Here is a 14,715-nt window from a genome sequence, read left to right as displayed (position 1 = left end):
GAAAGCTGATCATTTTCTTCCTAAGAATGAATCAGGATTCAGGAACATTACCTGCCAGCTTTTACTGAAATGGCAACTATTAGAACGATCTTGAGTGCTTGCCTATATATGGCAAACAAAACTTTCATGTGGCATTAATAATAATTATACAATACTTTTTAAGATGAGTAGGATGTCCTGTGCTTTTAAATCTTTTTGGTGGTGAGGTCAATTTTCTTGAAAGATTTGTTTAATGTCGGCCTGCAGCTCATTACTCAACATGATGGTTTATTATATTTAAATCTATCACACAGTTCTTTATCCTCTCACCCCAAAGACTGAGTGTTTAATACACCATATGGCTTTATGTAAGGCCCTTGTCTAATCTAAGGTCCTGAAAGAAATTGCAGCCCTTCAGGCTGCAAAAGTGCTTCATTGTCAATGAAGTTCTTCTGAAGAGCAGTCACAGCTGTGCAGGTACTTTGAACACAATTGCACAATATGCAAATGTGATAAATGTCATTTAAATGATGTTGGTTGAGGTTAACTATTGGTCAGGACAAGAGAAAAATGCACCTTCTCTTCATCTTGTGCCATGGTATCTTTTACGTCCGCCTGAGAGGTCAAGTGGAACTTCAGTTTAATGTCTCCTTTGAATATTGATGAATCTGATAATGCAGTACTTCCTCAGAATTACCCTGGCGTGTCAGCTTAGATTTTGTGTCCAAGTCTCTGGAGTTTCCTGCAAACCTTTCACTCCTGAGGTTACTGTTCTATCAGCTGAGCCTTACTCACATTGAGGATGATGGGGTGTGGGGTACTACGCAGGTCTGTTCTCTTTCTTACCCACAGTGGTGTTATCCGAGGACCCGTTTTCCATTCAAATAAGGAAATTGCTAGCAAAACTCAGCATGTCTGGCAGAATCTGTGGGACAAAAGCAGAGTTAACGTTTCCACTCTGGTGACTCTTCTTTGGAACTCTTCTGACGGAGAGACAGTGGACTCGAAATGTTAATTCTGCTTTCTTTCCACAAACGCTGCCAGACCTACTGAGTTTTGCCAGCAATTTCTGTTTTAATTTCAGATCGTCCAGCATGCACAGTTCTTCGTTTTATCCCATTTCCCATTGCTATCCCGGTGGACTTGCTTCCTATTCCTACGAAGAGATCAGTTTCCCATTTTCTCTCCATGTGTTGTTTCCAATCCTTTCACATGCAAAGCCTTTAATTACCATTCTGTTACTGTATTTACTCTTGGACAGTCAGTGTCCATGCTAGTTAGTAAAGAGAATAGCTACTTGGGTTTCCATTCCCATTCCTGAGCATTGTGACTGTTTGGTAAAGGTAGGGTAGAGTTCACCTGTGATACCCTTTACTTTTGGGCCAGCTTCCTGTTGTGGCTTTCTGCGGCTAAGCCGTAAATAGTGGTCACTTGATTTCGGTGCTGAGAGGTTGCCAATTTTTCTGGTCTCTGTGTCCCATTTCAAATCTCAGAAGAGCAGCAAAGAGTCATGTTTTCATTTTCAGTACATTTTCTGCATGTTGTTGTGTTTTTTTTGGCCTGTGTCTTTTGTGTAGACTCAAACAGCACAGGGGCTGCATGAGAGGATTCAGTCTTCCAGCATGGATGCCAAGTTAGAAGCGCTGAAAGATTTGGCTAATCATTCCCGCGACATTACCTTTGCTCAGGAGTTCATTAACCTCGATGGCATCTCCCTCCTAACACAGATGGTGGAAAGTGGATCTGAGTAAGTATCTGTCCATCTTTCAGGTATAATTAAAATGAGCATCTGGGTGGGAAGAATGAGACCGGTTGCTAAATAAAAGTTTGTCAACGTGATGATCAGGGTGAGTGTTTCTGTAATGCAGGAGGTGGAAGGAGTTACATAACATCTGTGTCTTACTGTGTTAATACTTTAAATCATAAGGAGGCAATATTGGAAACAACTAGACTTCAGTCTGCAATCTTGTTTTGCAGGGTAGGATAACCCTTATAATCTGTCTCTTTTTATATTTATTCTGGGTGTTGCTGACAAAATCAACATTTATTACCTACCCCTCAGTACCTGGTAGGATTGAGCGGCTTGTTTAGGCAGTACAATGGCCAGTCAAGCATCAACCACATTGATATAGCCTGGAGCCATGTATCAGTCAGACTGACTAAGGGCACAGACTCATCACCAGTTAATGTCTTTAACACAATAAGCCCCTGTCTTTGGACTTTTAAGCTGAAGTCAAGTCCTCAACACAAAGACAGACTATTGCAGAAGCTGATAATAATACTGGGCATGTCTGGCAGCATCTTTGGAAAGAGGAACAGAGTCAGTGTTTTAGGCCAGTGACCTTACATCGGAACATTGTCAAGCACTTAAAACGCTCAAGCTCCCATGGTGGAACTTGAATTTTTGCTCTTGGGATTCTTATTCCAGTAGCACAACCAGTACACCACTCAGTAGATGTGGCACACTTTTTCCAAAATTACAGCAGCAGCTGAAATGCCTTCGCTGCAACAAGTTAATTACAGATTCCCTGAGGTTTGTCTGGGCTGCCAGTCAGTGATCCTACATCAGCAGTTCATTGTTAAATCCACACTGCAGCTAATATTGATACGTATCTTTAAAATAGCCTTTTGCTGAATAGAATCCCAGTCACATGAGAGTCATTGATTCACTGAGGCTTCCAAAGGAAGGAAAATTCCAAACAAATTAAAAAATCTTTTAACTTCATGTTTTTAAAATTATTGATAGTTAGTTAAAAAAATCTGACTGTGAAGAAAAGCCAAGTTTGTTTTGATATTTGAGCTGGCCATGCACAGCGGCTGTCTGCATTTTCTTCGGCGGAGGTTGCTGGTGGGTGGTTCTGGTGATAGGGGAACTGATCAAGTGCATTGAGTCATATGTGCCGTCGCAAGTGCTTAATTTTTTTTGTTATTGTGAAGTCAATTCACTCCTTTCTCAGATACACTGAAAAACAGCACAGAAAATCAAATGTAGTTTAAAGGATCAACTCCTCCAGTGTTTATACCTTATCACTGACTATGTTTCCTTTAGATGCAGCTCTCTGCAGAGAGCAGCGAGTGAATCAGACTTCCCCATTAGCTTAACACAACTGCGTATCAGCACATGATATTCTAATGTAGCCAGTATCAGTATGGATTAATGCCGTTGTTTATCAAGTTAGTGTTAAATTTATGGGAGAAATAGTGTGACCATAGATTGGGTTTACTTAGTGTCTCAGACATTTGTGGTCTAGATTTTCTCAAGAACTGACTGCAACATTATAACCAGTGCTGACATTGTTAGGTCACAAATAATAATGAACACTGTGACCAGATGTTAATAAATGACATGACATTCCAGAAAGCCGGTTCTTGAGGGATAAAACTGGAGCTAACTTTCACTCACTTTAATAGGCTTTCATTTGCAAAGTTGAAAACATTGAAAGGATACATTTTCTGACCTAGTAACCACAGTTTCAGTCTGTGCTTGTTTATAGAAGGACAAGTGAATCCCAGGTTAATGCCTAAAACCTGCTTGCATTTAAATGCAATTAAGATACAATTAGTGCCATAATACAAACTGAAAGTAGATCACCTTCTACCATTTTGATTCCTTTCAACCAAAGTTATGGTCTGTAGTAGATTTGAGGACTTCCTTGAATCTCTGCAGTGCTGTTTGAGGAGCCTGGGACACTACAGAATGTGATTGATTTTAATCCCCTAAAGTTGTGAGGGAGAAAGCTTCCTCAGTGTGGATCCTTTATGACAAAAGTTCAGATTCCGCTCTGGAACTACCAACACATCTGGAAAAGTCTTTTACAGTTCCTGTACATTTTTTTCAGAAAACATACTGCATTTGTACTTTCCTATGGAGGTAACTTGATTCTTGTTACAAATTGGTTCTAACCTTCAATGTTGTGTTCAGTGCTGATAATTGGAGGCTGCAGGTAATTTCTGTGCAGTAAAAATGTGCGTTTTGACAGAGGCCATGTGAAATGTGTACATCTCTTTTGGCCTGGCAATTCTCATACTTGGGTGACCGTTACAGTCAAGCTGTCAAACTAGGTCATGGATTAACAAATCAATTTTGCAGTGTACAGAGAGGGGAGGGCAAAAGACATGTTTTTAAACTTCCTTCACTAAATCTACGTTAACACGTGGACATGGAGTTTAACAAATTCGGAGGCCGCTGGGGTCATTGAACATAGTCAACCTGGAGAGAAAAAATACTGAGCACATGGTGACATATATTCAGGGGAAAGAATTCTCAACCCGACAGTTTTGCCTGTCATGGTATAGAAATCCCATTGACCTCCTGTCACACAACAAAAGTATTTTTTCCAGTTTAGAAATGAGTTATACCATAAAATATACGTATTACTGTTGTAATTGACATGAACCTTGCTGCTGCTGCAGAGCAATGATCCCGACAAGGCATGGAGGCACTTTCAGCAAATGCACACACATATCATTATCAGTGTTGAATGTGGCTGTTTTTATTGATGTCATTACTGAAAAAACAGCTTTCTATGAGGATGTTTAACTGTAGAAACAGCAATGCTGTATTAATCATAGCATTTGCACTAGGTGCCCATGTGGTCTGCAAAAGCCAGTGCACCCACACTTTGTCATAGCCTTTGTCCCTGAACGCGCTGATAATTAAAACAGATTGGCTTCACTTGCCGTCACAAAACATTTGGTGGAGGACCATTGTAGGGGTTTGCTAATTAATTAAATATTGCCGAATTGTAAAGTAACACTTTATTGTTGGATCTAAACAGTGAAAATGAACTAAAAATATTGTTGCCATTTCAATTTTAATGTTCAGGTTTATTAATGAGTTGAGTGCAGACTGCTGAGCAGCAAGGCAAGCTGCCTGGTTATATGACTGAGCTGATTTTTCTGGTGTAGCATGGATGCTGCAAGCATGCAGCTACGTGGGAAAGGAGAGCAAGACACCAGCCCTGAACTAACAAGGTGTAGAGCTGGATGAACACAGCAGGCCAAGCAACATCATAGAAGCAGGAAGGCTGACTTTTCGGGTGTCCATGCAGCAGCCTTTCAACGCTAGCTGCTGGTGCACCCTGTAACACAAGACTGTGCTTCCTGAGCATCCTGCAAGTGGATTGAAGAGGTACCGTGATGGTTGTGAGGGTTTGACTGTTGCCTGAGGCGTGAATGGGGCTGGTGTCTGTATGCTCTGAGGTGCTATTTGATGTTAAGCAACGTGGAGGCTGTTTACCCTGTGATGAGCTGAAGTCACCAGTACCAGCTGTGACTTGCGTGTTGAGATTGTTTGACCTCTAACCTGCATGGTGCATTTAGTAAGATAGGGAGGTGAATATTACTGAGTGGAATTGTGCTATTATAATAAGGCATTTAATGAGTTAGACTCCCCCTTAATTAGCAACTCATTGCTGCCTAGTGAGAAACCTGTTTTGCCGCTTTACAAAAGCATACAAGAGAGGAGGGCGGGACTCTTGTGGTGCAGCGGTAGTGTCCTGATCTTTGCATCATAAGACCTGGTTTCAAACCCTACCTGCTCCAGAGGTATGTAATAACGTCTCTGAACAGATTCATTGAAAAGAGGGGGGAGATGTTCCCTCACTGAGTTAGGCCTGGCCAGACTTCTTGTTCGATTCTGCCACAAATGTTTCACCGCAAGAAGACCCCTGTAAGATTCCACTCTTTGTGACTGAAGGTTTTCTAGTACAAAACCCAAAGGCATGCTAATGAGTACAGTGAAGAAACAAAAGGTGTGTCCAGTTGAGGTGTGAATGGCAAGGTAGTAGCTATCCAGATGCAATATGAAAGACGAAAAAAAGAAATGACAACAAAATGAAGCAGTGTAAAAAAAAAGGCAGAGGTTAAAGTCTAAAATTGTAGACCATCTCATGGCATGTTGAGTTCAGAAGGTGGTATGTTCCCAAAGCTGTCATTGAGCTTCCTTGGAACACTAGCAGACTGAGGTCAGAGTGAGAGCAAGGTAGAGAGCTGAAATGACGAGTGAAGGTAAACTTAGGGTCATGCTTGTAGACTGAATAGAGGCTCATTGCATCGTGGGCAGTGAATGCAGTGTACTACATTTCAAGGGATAAAACCAAATCACTGTGCTCTTGTGGAGTAATTGTTCTACCCCATGTTCTCAAAAGAAGTCATCCAGTCATGAGGGAAAATGAGATCACATGAATTGTTACAACTTCTTAATGACTGCACTCTGCTTAGAAGAAGAAGTAGCAGTAACTTCCTTCCCTTTTGCTTGACTGCAGCAGAAGTGGAGCCATTTATGTTTGCGAAAAGGGCTGATGGTGGCTAAGGTTAATTTAAATTGTATGTTTGGATACTGGCAGCTGAAGTCTGATTCTTGTATTTTAACTGCTCTGTGCTGACACAAATTCCTTCCCCTTTTTTGAGGTTTTCTTAATTGTAGCATAATAGAAGAATTTACTGTGTAGGAGATGGATGATGAATGCAAACTGAGTGCCGAGTGAACTGGGCAAATTAAAGTTTATTTTTGCAATTGTAAAAGGGTTGCATGGGTTTTGGAGGGGACAGTGATCCCTGTGAGGCAAGTGAGGAAAATCATTGAGGCTCTGGAGACCAAGAATTCAGACTATCGAAATTCAAAGAAAAAACTCAGCCTGACCTCATTTTCATGCTTTTGACCTTTTTTTATTTTCACTGCTTTTTAGATAACGATCATCAGATATTTTAATTCCTTGATTTAATCAAATGTTACGTTCTGTATTTACCTTTGGACACTTAGTGCTTGTCCAGGTATCCCCAAATCTGTCAATTTATTATTGGTAAAGCAAATCATTTGTACCTTGGCAAACATTTGTTCTCAATTGCAGTAATTACCAGAAAGGGTAACAAGGAGAAAAGGACACATCGATGGTTTCTGTTTCATGACATAGTAATATCTGTGTTATCTGATCAACCATCTCAATTTGGAGTGACAGAATGCGACTGATTGTTCGATGTCATGGGAGTTCATTTAAGCGGAGATTTAGGAATATAGCAGAACGAGAAAGCTGTGGCAGAGCTCTGCGTGCTGTAATATCCACAAAACAGTTAGAGCAGGGAACGGCAGGTCCAGTGCTGCACTTGTTTAAAAAAAATTGCCCCATCACAGTTTGTGATTGTTGGAAATAAATGAGCTAATAACATTATAATAACGAAATTTTCACATTTCTCCACGAGAAGATTACTAAATTGTGGTGTGTTGAATGAACTCTAAACTGGACCACTTTCAATCTCGTCCTGAGGTGCACATTTGTGCAGCAGGGGGTTTAGGCGATAGATATTCGTGTAGCCAGCAACGTCCATATCCTGTGAAAAACATACATAAAGACATATTTAGTTTGAGTAATGAATTTTCACGTCTGCATTATTTGTGTTTTTAAAACTGTGATTGAATATTATGAATAAGACTCAATATGTTTTTGAGATCTGAGAATGTGGGAATTGCTACTCCTTAGAGTTGAGATGACTTACATATATGCCTTTGAAAGGAAGCTGGACAAACACATGAGGGAGAAAAGGTTAGATAATGTTTAGTTAGATAAGGCTTGCTTCACTCATAGACTCTGGCATTGGCTGAGCGGGACGCATGTCTATATTTGTGTTGTACATTCAATGTGATTCCCTGTAAGACCAGTGTGTGTTTTTAACCGTTAACGTGACAGGTGGAATCTTCCAACATGCCTGCTCGCTGACAGTTGATCACACACAGGTACTGTCAGCCGCAAATTCACATTCAGTCCACCAGGTCTGCTGCAGTTCTGCCTTTCTTGCTACCAGCTGCCCAAGTCTTTGCCATTTGCATGGGTTTCCCAAAGATTTGCCTTTTGTGCCCTCAAAGAAAATGTAAGCGCATTTAGTCAAATGTTATCCAAGTTAACCTGTCTGACAGCAACGATCCTGATGAGGGATGCAGTAAAGATAACAGTACGACAAAACGTTAGTCAAGTGTATAAAGGGTTTTGATAGAGTAACTAAAGAGAAACCATTTCCATTGGTTGGACTGTTGGTTACCATGGGAGAAGAAGCAACAGGGCATCTTTTTTGTTTCTGAACATGCTGTGAATTACAATCTGGAGTGCCTTTGCTGTAAGCCTGTGATTTCAAAAGAAAAGTTGATGAATACTTGCAGGGGAAAGAATGCAAGACTGCAGGGAAAGAAAAGGGAGTTTCTTTTTTAAGATAGCTCTTTCAAAGAGCTATCACAGGCATCATGGACCAAATGTTCTCCTTTTGTACAACACAGTTCAAGTTTACAAAATTTTTGTTTATTCCTGTGCAGATGAGTATAGTGGGGTTTTGAGCATGTTGCTGATCTGGATTTATATTTTTCTTCTCCCCATTTTTGCCCAACCCTACTATTTCTATTAATGAGAGAGTAGATTTGGCGTATGACAATGTTTACTCATGTTCCAGTATACAACAATATTACCGGCTCAAATCTTTTGCTGGTATATTTTGGAGAGCCATTATATGCCCAAACCACTGCCTTTGATTCTAAGATCCTATATTGGTTAGAGTGGAAATACTATCCTGCCCTCAGTTGGATAAAAATGATCTTGCCTTTAATTTCTTTTTTGTCTTGCATTTAAAGTATAACTCCAACTCTTGATCCTTTCTGAAATAGTAACCTGGGGGAAATTGAAGGCACAAGCCTACCTAGTGCCAGTCTATGTAAGTTGCGTCTTTTCAGAGAACTGTGTAATATGTGCAAGTTTTTAAATTTTTACAGACGTTATCAGAAACTGCAGAAGATTATGAAGCCATGGTAAGAATCCAAATGGAGTGTGATTTTGTGCATTCTTTCACTGCATGATTGGAAATCAAGCCCTCACACTTTCAACTAATGCTTCCAGCTCTGATCTGTGTTGCCTCTTGCTCTATGCAGTGCTTTGTGTTGCATGTGATAACGAGCAGTTTGATGATTCTTCCTCTTTTCACTAAAAAGCGCCTTTTTTATTGCACTCTCTTATTTTCCTTGCCAGTCTGCATCCCTAATGCAAGTTTCCAGAATCAGATAAAGATTGCAAAAGTCCCAAAAGCGTACTAACTAAAATAATCAAGGCACTTACTGACCAATAAATGCCACTTGCTTTGTAAAATTATTGAGCTACACAATAAATATTTTATCTGAAGTGTAACATCCTGAATTACCAAGCTATAAAATCATATTTTATGGATTAAAATATTGATGTGATTACAAGTAAAAGATTCAAACCTGAAGTGTTTTACTTCTCTCTCTATCTCCAGGTTGGTTTTAGTTCTGCTTTGATTATATTTTATGAAGCTTTCTGAAACAGATGTATGAAAATACATGCTTGTCTAGTGACAGTCAATGTAATGAGATCCTTGTGATTATTAATGCGACGATCCTCGGCTCTTGCTGAGCCAATGCATGTACAGTATTTCTTCTTTCACCGTGGCATTAGAAAGGGTCTTAAATTTGCAAAGGTTATTGCTTTGCAAGTCCACTGTGAAAGTGTGCAGAGAAAGCATCATAGCTGGTGTTGAGATTTGAGCAATCCTTAAGATGATGAATGGGTGGCAGTGAGTTACAACAGCCTTTCATTTAAGTGGTAGTATTTCTTGGATGCAGTTTTTGGGGAGACCATCGTGTGGTTATGTCCTATTTTCAGAAACCTTAATCATATTTTGAGTGAATTTTTGAATGAAAGACCAATGCAGATTGTTGTCGCTTCACACGCAGAAATGATACAACATACTTCGAGTATGTCTGTCGAGTGGCTGCCTGGATTATAATGACCCAAAAGACTGTCATCCTGATTTTATAGGACCATTGAATGAAAGATTATTTAAAATACTCAGTGAAAATGGAGTATTAAATTGATGTGGCTGCTCTTTACCCAATTTTGAATGATTCCATGAAATGATGGGGCCAAGTTCAGAACTATATGTAGAAGTAAACTGTCTTTTATAATATGGATTACCAGTTATTTGACGCTAGCACTTAAATTCAACATAGAATCTGGAGCCCATCAATAAGGTATGGTCTCTTTCGAATGTGATAGAGCTAAAATCACTCAGCCAAACACTTTTCTGATGAGCATGGGCTGGTATCCTTCGTTAGTCTGAATTAGTCATTCCCCTGGGAAACTTTTCCAGAAAGGTGCCTAATTTTGAAGAGGTGTAATTGGAGGCTCTCATTGTCTGATGAAGTTGAAGTGGTCCCTGTGGCTTTGCAATTAATAATTTTATCTTTTTTTTAAAAAATACGTTGTGCATTCTAATTATATGAATACATTTCCTGACTGAGGATCTTAACACTATTGTCGTTGAGTATTGCAGTCATATTGGTTGTATTAAGTTCTCAAATAAAATACTTCCTCTCCCTCTTCCCCTTTCCGAATTTTAATTTTGCTGAATATTTTATATCTGAGCTACTCCTATTAATAAGATCAAAAGATTGCTGTCATCAGAAATCTTTATATTGCATACTGAAAGTTATAATACCCAGAGGACTGTGGGTGGTGAAGAGATAGTGATATTTCCAAATCTACTTGGTCTGTGACTTGGAGGGGAAGTTGCAGTTAGTGGTGTCCCCTATGTCAGTTGAACTTATCCTTAGTGGGGTCCACAGTGGCTCAGTGGTTAGCACTGCTGCCTCACAGTGCCAGGGATGTGGGTTTAATTCCATCCTAGGTTTGCTGTCTGTGTGGAGTTTACACATTCTCCCCGTGTATGTGTGGGTTTTCTCTGGGTACTCCGGTTTCCTCCCAGGTTCAAAGATGTGCAGCTTAGGGGGAATTGGCCATGCCAAATTGCCTAATGTGTCCAGGGTTATGAAGGCTAGGTGGATTAGCCATGTGAAAAAGCAGGGTTACAGGGATAGGATAGGGGATGATTCTAAAGGTAGTAAGATTGGAATGTTTGGAACCACTACAGTGTACCTTGTGGATAGTGCAATGCAGCCATGATATGCAGTGGTCATTGGGGTGCTGATGAAGTGTACTGCTTTATCCTGGAAGGTGTTGAGCTCCTTGAGTGTTGTTAGAGTTACATTGTCCAGACAATTATAATATATACTTTGTTACCCTCCTGCCTTGTGTCTTGGCAGGTTTTGGACAATCAAGGGGTGACTCCCTTCTTCCAAAATATCCAACTTCTCTCCTGCTCTGGTTGCCACGTTATTAATATGGCGGCTCGACTTAGGTTTCTAGTTCGAGTTGATCCCAAGATGCTGATTGGGAAGTGAGGTTTGGCCGGCCAGGGGTGCAGGGTCAAGCAATGGTAAGGCTAATGAATATCAACAGGGAATGGTTAGACACTCTCTTATTGCCTGCCAACTCTGTTGTATGAATGTAAGTTGACACTAATTGGCCCAAACTAAATGTTCTCCAATCTTCACTTAGAAATGAGATTGTCGCAGGAGATTCAATTGGGACTGACTCTCTAGTCATTAGCAAGCAGCCCCAGTTCTGTACTTATGCTGGTAGAAAGGACACTCAAGCAATTGAAGATAGTTTGGCCTAAGATATTGACTTGAGGAGCATCTACAGCAATGTTCCTATCTTTACCATCTTTCGTTGTAGGATTCAAGCCAGTGGAAAGTGTCCTCTAATTTCCATTGACTTCAATTTTCCTGGGTTCTCTGACATCACACTGCCATTGAATGCTTTCTTGATGTTCAGAGAGTTCAGTTTATTTTGTCTATGTTTAGACTAAAGCTGTAAATGAGGTCTGGAGGTGAATATTCCTGGAGGACCCCAAAATAAGCATCAGGTGATTTAAGGTTTAAGATTTGTAACTCGGGTTGTGGATGCTGTGGTTGGTTCACTCACCGAGCTGGTTCGTTAGTTTGCAGACGTTTCATTACCCTGCTAGGTAACATCATCAGTGCAGCCTCTGATGAAGCGTTGTTGTGTTTTCCCACTTGTTATTTAAACTCTGGGGTCCGTTGGAGTTGATTACCTCATTTCTGGATTTTCTTTGCAGTGGTGTGTATGGTGTGCAGTGGTGGTCTAGTTCTACGTGTTTATTGATGGCCTTCTTGGTGGAGAATCAGGCCTCTAGAAATTCCCATGCTTGTCTCTGTTTGGTTTGTCCTAGGATCCTGGTGTTGTCCCAATTGAACTGGTGGTTCTCCTTGTCTGTGTGTACGGAGACGAATGAGTATAGGTCGTGTCTTTTTGTTACTAGTTGGTGTTCATGTATTCTCGTAGCCAGTTTCTTTCCTGTCTGTCCAATGTAATGTTTGTTGCAGTCCTTGCATGGAATCTTGTATATTACGTTGGTTCTGTCCATAGTGGGTAAGGGGCCTTGGTTCTTGTTAGCAGTTGACATAGGGTTAATGTAGGCTTGTGTGCTACTCTGATGCTCAGTGGCCAGAATTACAGCGAAGACTAAAGAAACTCGTCAATAACTCAACACATTCAATGCCCTCAGCAGGAGCTCCTCAAAACCCTCAGACATAAGATTAGACAAGGACGAGACCACAGTGTCCTTTGTCACATCGATCGACATACCATTAGCAAGAGAAACACTAGCAACATTACTGAAAGAACCGGACCCGACTAACACCATCTTCCACAGACGACATGCTGACATTACTGGACCTATACCTCACAATCCATGTTACCTTTTAATGGCCAGATCTACGAACAAATCAATGGGATACCTATGGGGTCACCCATCTTTGGACTAATAGCAGAAGCAGTGATACAGAGACTTGAAAGCATGGCCCTTTCGCAAATCCAACCCAAACTATGGATCCGATATGTGGACAACGCTTTCGTCATCATCAAATGGACTAAACTAGAAGAAACGCACCAACTTATAAACAACATTTTCACTGACTTCTAATTCACCAGAGAAGAAAAAAAGAACAAACACCTCCCGTTTCTGAATGTGATGGTACAACACAGGCCCAACGGTGAATTTCTGACCAAAGTATAGAGAAAGATCACACACATGGATCAAATCCTAAATTTCAACAGTAACCACCCCAACACCCACAAACGGAGGACACTGGGCATCAGAGCAGCAAACAAACCTACATCAATCCTACGCCGCTGCTAACAAGAACCAAAGCCCCTTTCCCACAATGGACAGAACCAACGTAATATACAAGATTCCATGCAAGGACTGCGACAAACATTACATTGGACAGACAGGAAGGAAACTGGCTTCGAGAATACGTGAACACTAACTAGTAACAAAAAGACACGACCAATACTCACTCATCTCCATACACACGGATAAGGAGAACCACCAGTTCGAATGGGAAAATTTCAGGATCCTAGGATAAGCCAAACAAAAACAAGTATGGGAATTTCTCGTGGCCTGGTTCTCCATCGAGAAGGCCATCAATAAACACGTAGAACTAGACCCTATATATTCACCACTGCAAAGAAAAACTGGAAATGAGATAATCAACTCCAACGGACCCCAGAGTTTAAATAACAAGCGGGAAAACACAACAGCGCTTCATCGGAGGCTGCACTGATGATGTTACCTAGCAGGGTAATGAAACATCTGCAAACTAACAAACCAGCTCGGTGAGCAAACCAATCACAGTGATCAGGTGATTGATGAGCAAGTTTTGTCTAAAGCATTGTCAGTGATAAATTCCGGCACTGGGCTTGTGATTGAGGAGAGGCTCATGGAAATTGTCCTGCATTTTGTGAACAGTGTGTACTTGGACAATTTTGCGCTTTGTTGTGTAGATTCCAGTGCTATAGCTGTTGTGAAATAGCTTGACTAGAGGTGTAACTAGTTCTGAAGCATCAGTTTTCAGCACCATGCCCCCAAAGTTGTCAGGGCCGTAACCTTTGTTATTTTCAGTGTGCCCGACCATTCTCAATACCACATGGAGTGAATCAAATAGATTTATAGATTGGCCTTTGTGATGGTGGGGAACCCATAAGGAGCATTTGAAATAAAGGCCATGTGGAATTTGGAATTGGCAAATAGTAAACTATTTCATTAAATGTTCTGCAGTCATTCTGTGGTAAGACCACAATATTGCTGAACATAATGATGCAGTGACTGAAAAAGCAGAAAACTCTCAAAATGCCCAGACTAATTGTCTAGGCTTTTTTTTTCCCTATCTTACAGCATCTCAGAAATGACTCTTGCATCTATTTCAGATACAGATTAAAAAAAAACCCCATCTGATTCACTAATGCCTTTTCAGTATATATGACATGGATGTAGGAGCAGATCGTATGAATCCTCAGGCCTCCCCTGCTATTCAGTGCATGTGTGGCTGATCTGCTTCAACTCCATTTTCTTGCCCATTCTCCTTATCCTTTGATTCTGTGAGAGACTAGTCTTAACGGTGAAGCATTAACAACCCTTTGGGATTGTTGATTCCAAATAACCACAGCTTTGAATGAAAAGTTCTATATCATTTGAATCCTGAATTATTAATCTCCTATCCTGAGACTGCCCACATGCTTTGAATTCCCCAGCGAGGGGAAGGAACCTTTCATGCCTGCTTTGTATCTTGGCATTTGAATTATATCATTTCTCTTCGTTCTAAAGTCCAAAAAATATAGATCAAATTTACTGAGCATCTCACCATAGGACAACCCTCTCATCCCAGGACGAATCTATTGAACTTTCCCAATGCAAGTACGCCTGTCCGTAAATATGAACATAGTGTGTCAGATGTTGCCTCACCCAGTCTCTGTACACCTTTTTTGCCTATACTCCATCACCTAGCAATAAAAACCACACTCCATTTGCCTTTTTTAT

The 14,715-nt window shown here is 40.6% G+C and overlaps 1 protein-coding gene across 9 annotated transcripts in view; it reads left to right on the top strand.

The window, feature by feature from the left end:
- The window catches only part of elmo1 (engulfment and cell motility 1 (ced-12 homolog, C. elegans)), a 267,831-nt gene that overhangs the window by 75,924 nt on the left and 177,192 nt on the right, over positions 1-14,715 (top strand). For 8 of the 9 annotated variants that reach the window (XM_048613453.1, XM_048613493.1, XM_048613463.1 and 5 more), the window contains 2 exons: positions 1,557-1,726; positions 8,732-8,767. In XM_048613453.1, the coding sequence (XP_048469410.1) occupies positions 1,557-1,726; positions 8,732-8,767 (206 nt within the window). The remainder of the gene's footprint in view (positions 1-1,556; positions 1,727-8,731; positions 8,768-14,715) is intronic. The other variant, XM_048613514.1, reaches the window with a different exon arrangement.

Source organism: Rhincodon typus, chromosome 2 (genome assembly GCF_021869965.1).
Source record: "Rhincodon typus isolate 14 chromosome 2, sRhiTyp1.1, whole genome shotgun sequence".
Classification (NCBI taxonomy): domain Eukaryota; kingdom Metazoa; phylum Chordata; class Chondrichthyes; order Orectolobiformes; family Rhincodontidae; genus Rhincodon; species Rhincodon typus.
This window is presented reverse-complemented; position numbering and strand designations above follow the sequence as displayed.